The sequence below is a fragment of the Lagopus leucura genome, unplaced genomic scaffold (genome assembly GCF_019238085.1).
Source record: "Lagopus leucura isolate 7727_CA_CO unplaced genomic scaffold, USGS_WTPT01 Super-Scaffold_73, whole genome shotgun sequence".
In the NCBI taxonomy this organism is placed as follows: domain Eukaryota; kingdom Metazoa; phylum Chordata; class Aves; order Galliformes; family Phasianidae; genus Lagopus; species Lagopus leucura.
Genome location: NW_024962252.1, coordinates 41,118,343 through 41,127,824, shown reverse-complemented (window position 1 = coordinate 41,127,824; position 9,482 = coordinate 41,118,343). Strand labels below are relative to the sequence as shown.

The following is a 9,482-nucleotide window of genomic DNA, read 5'->3' as shown; positions in this document are numbered from 1 at the left end:
TTTTTTTTTTTGTTTTTTTTTTTTTTTTCTCTCTTTTTTTTTTTTTTTTGGTTTTTGTTTTGTTGTTTTTTTTTTTCAAAAAAATTTTATTTAAAAAAAAAAAAAAAAAAAAAAAAAAAAAAAAGTCAGAGAATAACTTACCTGATTATGATTTTAATATCAATATGGTTAAACCCAAAGAGAGGCTTAAATATAGATGATAAAAGGATTTAAGAAAAGGGTTTAATGTTTCACCTACAGTACATGGCCTTCTAACACTTTAGAAACTGAGTGGGTGTCCCGAGGGCGTGCTGTTCTACATTTATATATACTTTATGCATAGCCACGTGTTTATTTTCCTAGACATTCTCCTCTTCATATTGTGATAAACTTAGCAAGTTTAAAAGATAGGCTTTTCATCTGCGTTCTCTACATGAAAGTGAATGGAAGCTAAGAACGTCATTCTGTGTTTGTGTGGGTTGAATAGTGCATTTAGCCCAAAGACAAAGAGGCAGGCCAGCATAGCAGGCATGAGGTAATACATGTGGTTGGTGTGCCAAACTTGAAATAAGAAACATCTGTAGCCTGTAGAAGTTCTGCTTTATGCAAATATGCTCTCTCTCTGGAAGAGGAAAACTCACAGGAGAGCTATCAACAGTTGGATGCAATGCCTGGTCTTGCCCTGTCAGTGATGAAATGGAAGTGAACTTCTTACTCTCCTGGCAACAGTGGGGATTTCACTATTGGGGTGATACTAAATAAATGTGGATAGATGCTATCTGAAAACAAAACAAAAAAACCAACAACAACAAAAAACACAGCATAGAAAGTATGTTACAAATTGAGTCCTGGTGCTACATACTTTCTGGACTAGAAATCAGGCTGAATGTCATTATGTACTGTGCCAATGTAAAGATTTTGGTACCTTTTTAGCCAGCAGAGTTGAGCAAAGCTTTCTGCTAGCTGAACAGATTTTGTCCTGCACATTGAAGCTTGCAGAAATTTATGCCTATCTTGCTCCAATTCAGAGTCAGCCTGAATGCACAGTTTGGCAGTGAGTTGGTTGGCCAGGCACTTTGATCTAGTGATGAGCTACTTGCTGTTGGGCATTTAAGTGTACCTGTACATTTCCACTCCTCACTTAGCACTGCAACTGTTTCACCCCTTTCTGAGACAGCTCTGGAGATCAAGTTAGAAGAGAACCTTCTTTGTAACTGGGGATGGATTTCTTCCTGAAGCACTTTTTGTGGTATATGCAGTGGTAGGGCTTTTGCTATGGAAGCAAATCTGCGGGTGGGGAGAGAGACCAACCAGCCTGTGCGCAGCAGCTAGCTGATGGATCCAATTAGTGCCAGTGTCAGACAGCATTCTTAGCTCAACCCGTTTTTGTTAGTGAAATAATCTTGCCAGCTGGTGGACTTCCTACATAGAGAAAGATGGGCACCTCTTGCTTTCTGTTCTGTGTGGTTTAATGACAAGTGAGGTACCTGGTTGTGTCTTCAGCTACAGTAGCAAGATTCTGTAAAGCTCCTCTGTCAAACTGCCTTTTTTTTTTTTTTTTTTTTTTTTTTTTTCCTGTTTGCCTTTTTCTAGATTGCATACTTCCCAGCATGAGAGACCTTGCCACATGCTGATTTGGTATTGTACAGTGCCATGCACATTTATGAAGTCATAAAAATATGTAGCGTATAAAAGCTTAGAGATACTGTTTTACAGAGAAATCAGTTTTTATAGCTATAATCTATGAAGAGAAATTGTACAGTTATCTATTTCTTTTATTAAAAAAATAAATAACTTAATCTTTACTGAGGAATTTCAGAGACAAAAGAAATCAGGTGTGTTGTCACAATCAGCTTAAAATGTAGCTCTCTTAGGAAATTATATTGTGAGTACATACTCCTTAAAATAGGACTCTACTCAAGTTCCAGATGATACTGCCAATCAAGTGCATGTTTACTTTGAGGACTGTACTTTGAGGATTTTCTTTTGGGTTTTTCTGCTCTACTTTTCTCGCTGCTGTTTTATGACATTTTTATCCCTCCTCCAATAAGTGAATTATGTTATGGATGAACCCTTATAAACTGGGTAATATATTATCAGATTATACCAGTAGAAATGCAGTGAAAAGCCCTCTCTGTCAGTGTTCTACTTGAAATCATTCTGGTCTTTTGTTCCTGCTTGCCTTTGTGTGTGTACAATTTTTCTTCCTTGATGTTCATGGTTATTCTATTCAGTTTCCAACTGAAAAACTGGGAGAACTCAGTTTAATAGTTTGCAGGTTCTGTCAAGAAAGCTCACCAATAAGGGATGTGAGTCCTCAGGATGAATCATATTTCTGCTGACACTGTAAAGTGCTTTGGATAAACTGAAATATACAGATTCAGTAGTTAAGGCTGTCACTTCATCCCACTTATCTCTGTTTGTTCATGCACTGACATGAAGCCGCGTCACCCACCTACTCTCAGCTGTGTTGGTAGGAGGGGAGGGGCTGGGACCTTCTGGTGCTTTGGTTCATGCCAGTGAGCAGAACTGTGAGCTTCCACCACCTCCGGGGCATTGTGAAGAGCATTTTCACACTGTCATCTGGCTGTTTTCCTGAAAACATTAGGAAACTCAGTTTTTTCCATACCACTGCTCATCTTAAACACAGGATATTAGAAGAAGTTATATGGTAGACCTGGAGCTTGTTTTGGACACTTGTTATTAATAAAAGTCAGAGCTCGTTTTGCAGAAAGATCAGAGTTGAAGTTCATGCCAGGTTTTGCATTATTATTCTCAGGAATCCTCACTTTTTATTCCTATAGACCAGCAAACACTTCGCTAGGACTGAATGTTTCGCTCTGTCCATGGAAGAGATTTAGGCAGGTTCTGCTATCATCATGGTGTGAAATTTTGTTTTATAGCCTGGTCACGTCCATGCTGATTAGAAAAAGCATTGAGTTGTGAGGTTTTGATAGCACTGTAGTAAAACCTCCCTTTCAGAATCTTTTAGTTGTATGCACTCGCACCGGCTGTCACTGGTATTTCACTTCTGATCACAGTCTGTGTCAGCATCATGCTGTGAAATAGAGAAGTTGGCTGTAGAAGCCAGTTAAGTCTTCTGGTGTTGTGTTTTTATCAGCATCTAGGTAGATGTAATAGCTGCCACTTAAAAATAATTTTTGTACTTTGGGCATGTTAGAGGTATTTTAGCAACCAAATACAAAGATCGTGATGCTGTTATTTTGTGTATGTTGATCATCTGGGGTCTTTGCATGCCAGAGTGGTAATGATCCAGAATTAACTAGCTACCTTCCTGCCAACAGTCTGTAATACAGAGAAAAAGGTGCATGTTCTTGTGGTGTGTAACTTCAACCACTGCTGTCCTTTAATGAGTAAGTTACTTCCTGCACTTCCTTTGTTTTGTTGTTTACTGATCTGCTTTAAATGCTTTGGCTGGAGAGACAGCACCATGCCAGTAAAGTTAGCTGGCTAAATTCAAGGATGCAATCAACTGCTTGTATAAACAAGTCTCTTTCGTATTTGGGATTTTGGCTGTACTCTGTTTGTCACATTATTTGAAACCATGGCCAGGTAGGATGCCATTTTTTTTAATTTTCTTTTTCTCCTATTAAATTCTGTGGAAGGTAGATTTTCCTGTAGCGGTAAGCCATGATCACAGTCAAATGGTAACTTACAGTCTGGTGGCACATATTAGAAATTTTGGCTTGCTTCTCTTGCCCCACTGTGTATTTTGGGCAGATGGATGCTGGCTGCTGATAGGCAGGCTGGTGATCACAGCAGCAGGGGGAATCAGGTGTGTAGCTGAGCAGCAAGGGCAGTCCTGTGTATCTTTCTCCTTTTACACTCGATTTATTTAGTGTCATCTGTTCGCTGTGTGGAAGATCATATTTTTACAGAGAGCTGCTGAAAAAGAGATGGGAAGCATATCAGAATACAGAATGATTGGTGGTTCTTCAGTACTTGGCTCTGAATGGCTGTGCCAAATGTGAAACTAGTAAATTGGTTTTTAAATACTGACTTGGACTGATGGAGGGGTCTATAAGGTTTTTTGGGTTATGTTTCCTCAATGAAGCTTGCATAACATCCTTCCCTCAGTAATGGAGGGTTGGTCTGTTGTCTGGCACTTTGTACCAGACAAAAGCCTTAGCTTACTGATGAGGCTTTCTTAATGAGTGTGTTTCTACTATCTTGCTGCTTTAGTTATTCATTGCCGTTTCAGGGACTGGGTTCCATTAGCTTTGAAAGGCTTTCTCATATGGACTGTTACATGCAGCCAGCCAGGCCCAATGGGATAAGGAGAGGGAGTGCCACAGCCAGGAGACCTTCTGTGGCCCTGGTCACAGTGCTGAGACACAAGTGCTTCCCTGAAAGCCAGCTAGGGTCTGGTTAGCCAGAGCTGAGCTGAAGCTAATGAACCTGCACTGCGCTCATGCTGGTCTGTGTGAAGGTATGTACGTGGACCAGCACTGAGCAATTCAGGCCTGCTGTCTCAAGAATCAGTCTTTACGGCATAACTTGGAAATGTTCTCCAGTTCCTGGGAATGTAAATATGCTCCAAAAGTGGTGTGTTCCTTCTTTGCTGTTCTTTCCCACTGGACTGTGCTGCAGTAACTGAAGCTTGAAGTACTCATAATCTTTGTGCCCGTAGGTGTAAAATTAAGAATATATCCCAAAACACCTTTGGATGCTTTCTGTTTCCTCGAATTACAGTAACTATAGAGATTGTGCTGGGATGATTGTCTACACTCCGCTGTGTTAGCACTGTTTGTAGGTTCTAGCTGTGCTGTGCTGTTCCGTCTTCCGGGATATGTTGCAACATGAGAGATGCTCATGAGGTGTTAGGAATATCATCTTTGCACTGGAAATGATTAAAGACTGAACCAGGTTGTCTGGAAAGGTTGTGCCATGTGTCCCTGGAGATGTTTGAGGCTCAGCTGGATGTACCCCAGAGCAATCTGATCTAATTATAATTAGCTTTGCTTTAAGCAGCTGGCTGGACTGGATGACCTCCGAATGTCCTTACTCACCAATGTTATTCTGTCCTTCTGTGCTATTTTATGCTGAAGTTTTTCTTACTGTTAGTAATAACTTTATTACTCTGTCTCTTTTGAGAGCGTGTGCATAGATGAATATATGTCCAGATACTGAACATCTCTGTAACAAAGAAATCAAAAGAGTTTTGCACTTAATGCATTGATTTAATTTGCAGTGGTAGTAACTTTGTTTGCTGCAGTTCTGTTAACACTTGTTTAGTGCCATAAAAGCTGAAAGCCTCCAAAGAGGCGTAATGTGGAGAAAAATATAATAAAGGGTAAAGTAAACTGAATTTCTCTTCTATAACTGTGTTTTAAATGTCTCCTACATTAGAACTGCCTCAGACTTAATTAGCTTAGGCTCTCATAAGTCAACTCAGTTCTTGCTGGAATAGTTAGATACAGTTTGAGAGGTGTAATGTGGAACTGTTAATGAGAGCAAAGCTATTTATAGAGAGGGAGAAGAAAACTGCTGCTCCCAAAGAAGCCAGTGTGTTTAATGAACCAAGTGCTGGGTGATAGAAAAGGAAGAAATGTCCCAGTTTCCCACCAGCTGTATGTGAAACTGCCATGTGGCAATATGTTTGATGGTGATACAGAGAGGGTGGTAGAGGAATGGTACTGGAGTGGCACCCTGTTGGCATCTTGGAGCCTAGCATCTGGCAAGCCATGGGCACTCATGCCTGTTTCCCTGGTTTTAGGTTTTGCTGCCCGATCCTTGAGCTTGAAAGGTATTCTAAGGGATAATAAAGAGTTAAGAGACTCTTGGGAGAAAAGGCAAGCAGTTTGAGGAAGAAAAGGAAATGCATTGCACGAGGCTATGCATTGCGCAAGGCTTGGGTAAAAAAGAAGAGTTAATGAGATACTACAGAGGCAAGAGAAAAGGCAGGAACATGTGTTAATGGAAAGGAGAGGAAACTCTCAGTAGAGGTTGAAGTTGAGACAAGTGGGCAGAGATATTGAAAACCTCCAGGAACTACACAGAAGGTAAATTTAGATGTCATGCTACACTTAATTGCAGCATTCAGTAAGGAAGGGCGTACAGCATACCTCATTTTACAGGTGGTTTTGTGAGCAGCTACTGTTGCTCTGGCTGGTAAGTTTGATTTCACTGCTAGATGGGAAGTATGTACATGTTCATACTTCTACAGGTAAATGTGTTTGGGGATGGTTAATATATATATATATATATATATATTCATTTTTACATCATTTTCTGAGCTACTTGATTTATTGTGAGAAGAGTACAGTGAGCTATGAAAGTCCTTGTGGAGACAAATTGCTCTTATGGCTTTGGATGCTGCTGAAAATATTTAAATGACCTAAGAATACTCATGTGTAACCTAAGAGACACTATATGTGAGCTGATAGTTCTTTGAGTCATTTCCTGCTGAAAGTGTTATGCAAAGCTTGCTGCTAGAGGGGGTGTATGTGAGCAGCTATGTAGAACATCAAACCTGAGCTGTGCTTATCTCCAGAGTTCTTTATGTGCCTCTGCTGATGTGGAGTGCAAATATGACAATCAGTATGCTGCCTGTAGGCCATGCATAGGTTTAGATTATGGTTATTAGAAATTGTGATCGTCCTTTGGGGTTGTTCTCTGGGTTTTATTTTCCACTTCTGATCATCTATAAAATAGGACATGTTTTCAACAATTCTTTGAGCAGAGAAACTATTTGCTGCTTTGAATTGTGCTTTAAAATGTAACCTTTCAAACTTTTTTTTTTTAAAGCAAAACATAGCAAACCCTGGATATATAAGATTCTCACAAAGCCTATGTGCCTGCTTGATTTAATAGGCCATCTTGTGATATAGCACAAAAAGATAACAGATGACTTTAGATACCAGTGCTGGCTTTATTTTATAATCTCAGTCATGTGTGGTTTATGCAGTTGGAAATGAATGTTTCAACTGCAAATGCTTCATCTGGTTTCTGCTGCTGGAACACATTTCTTTGTAGCTAAATGCTTGCAGTGCAAAATCCTGCTGTATGTTGAGAATCAATTCTAGGATAAGAAATGTATGATAAGTATCTTGGTAAGGTACCATGAGAACAGTTTCAGGACTATGTTTTTAAGTAGTAAAAGCGTGTTTACTGGACCTTCTTGGAAAGATTCCTCTTAACAAAAGGACTGTAATTTAGGAAAAACCGAACATCGGCACAGATTGTTTCAAACCTAATCTGTGAAAGATAGGGCTCAGTTTTCACCTTGACAGGTATTTTGTTGTTGAATTCTGTTCTGTATCTGTAATGACAGACTTCTGGCTTCCTTCTTTATAGGCTCAGACTATTCCTCTGTGGGATGGTTACCTGGTACTGATTCCCTGTGGCAGTCCGCAACCATTGCGTCAAGCAGTCAAAGCAATCCTGTCAGAAGACACAGTATAGCTTCCGACAGCGGGGACACTGGGATCGGTACCTCCTGTTCTGATAGTGTGGAAGGTGAGTGTACACTGTTAAACTTTGGATGTTTCTGAGAGAGAAATGATCCAAACTGTTTTGAAGGTATGTTTCTGAAGATCATGGTGATTTTTTTTCCAGAGCTGTCGAGAGCATGCAGTTCTATAGTTTTCTGACTGGACCAAGTCTTTGTTTTGGCAAGGCTTAATGTTTTGGCAAGGCTTAATTAGTTTACTTCTGCCTGAGTTGTGCTCATTAGCTTGCATTTCTGCAACAAAGCTGGTAACTGTTTCATCTTTTGATAGCTGCAGTTAGAAGAGGTGCCAGACTTGAACAGGGAAATAATATCTTGTGCAGTGGTGCTTGGTAAACAGCTGGTAAAAACAGAAGAAAGAAATTTAGGAGTTGGGGCACTGCTTTCTCACATTTTTATGCACACCAGCAATGAAATCTTACTGGGACTTTTGGAAAACAGGGTTACTGTTCTTCAGTTCGTTACTTCTCTTGGGGAAACACGTTTGCATTGTACTGCATGGCATTCGACGCCTAATCATAGGATCACACCCCCCTGAACTTTCCTTTTCTGACTGAGGTACCTTTAGAAGGCCAATTAATCAAAGATCTTTTGGGGGCGTATCAACTGTATCTAAAGATTGTTAAAACTCAATTTGTATTAAATCATGGTTCCTCTGAGTTGCTCTTGTTAGGTAAGGTTTCAGCCTCTAAGGCAGCAGCATCTCCATAAAATTACAGCCCTGTCTATGACGTGTGAAAGTGGGAGAAGGAGAGAAGACAGTGAGGAGAGCTTGAGATTGCCTTCTTGTGAAGCCTCATGTCCCAGTAAGATTTTCAAGAGTAAGAGAAATGAAAGTAGGCTTGTAGTATAACTTCTCCAGTGCTCTTCTGTGTGGAGGAGTGGACAGCTGAAATGAGGTAGCACAAGGAGAACAGTTGAAGTGAAGAAAAGGATGCTGTACTGTATGAAAAACAGGATAATATACGCGAGGGCTGAGTGTTCCTGAGGAGAGGTCTAGCTATTGTAACACTGGTTAGTTTTAGTAGATGAGGGAATTGTCTGCTGCCCTTCTTCCCGTTTTGTCTGTCAGTTAGAAGGGAACTGTCGGAGACTCCTTACAACTTTATTTCCACGTACTTTATTTTTAAACCTTTACTGGGCTTGGCAAAATGTTTTTATTTAAATATGCAAGTTCTTTGGTATAAAACTGAAATATTAAATGGCTATTAATACTGCTTTTTATTAAGTCTTACTGCTTTTTTTCTTCTTTATTGGAATTGTAGGGAGAATAAAGCTCTCATGCTTACTGTATATGTATTTACAAGCTAACTTGCCCGTGTGTTGTAGAACAGTATTTTAAAATGCAGTATCTGAATTGAAACCATTCTTGCCTGCTTTTTTTTTTTCTGTCTCTTCTCTTGAGGGCTTTACCATCTGAGGGAAGGGAGTAAGAAAAGGAAATGAAACAGCACCTCTTCGTCAGATAGTTCTCCTGACTGAGGAGACCAAAATAGCTGTTCTTTGATGGGGGTGGGGAGGGAGATGACACTGATGCAGCCACAAGTTTGGAAGTCAGTTGTTACTATCCAATGACTCTGACCATTTGTGTGCTTTGTGTAGAGTATTACTGCAATCTGCATTAGGAGTTTCTCAGATAGAAAGTGAAGAGGGAGAAATGGCCGCAACTGGTTTATGAAGTTTGTGCATTTGGTGGTACTTACATGCAATGGTCAATTTTTCTGTATCTTTAATATTATGTTTCCTGCCACCTTGCTTAAGAAACTTTTAGCAGAAAGAAAACGTTGAAGGAGAAAAGAAGGAAATGTAAAGTGAAAGATAGTGGAAGGAGTGTATGACAGGATTGGATGTTGACTCTATGTACATTTTTAGTGGAAGGGGCAGTTGCCTATGATACCTAGCTGTCCACATCTCCAGCTGCTCCCTCCCCACACCCACAAAAAGAAAAGAATATTGTGATCTGCGGGACTGCCAGGCCAGACTGGTAATTGCAGGCTTGATGCTGGCCATCTGCTCTCAATGTGCTGCTTTG

The 9,482-nt window shown here is 40.1% G+C and overlaps 1 protein-coding gene across 2 annotated transcripts in view; it reads left to right on the top strand.

Annotated features, from left to right (window-relative positions):
* Positions 1–9,482, top strand: part of CEP85L (centrosomal protein 85 like) — a 142,765-nt gene that overhangs the window by 38,075 nt on the left and 95,208 nt on the right. For both annotated transcript variants that reach the window (XM_042880487.1, XM_042880477.1), the window contains exon 2: positions 7,297–7,458. In XM_042880487.1, the coding sequence (XP_042736421.1) occupies positions 7,297–7,458 (162 nt within the window). The remainder of the gene's footprint in view (positions 1–7,296; positions 7,459–9,482) is intronic.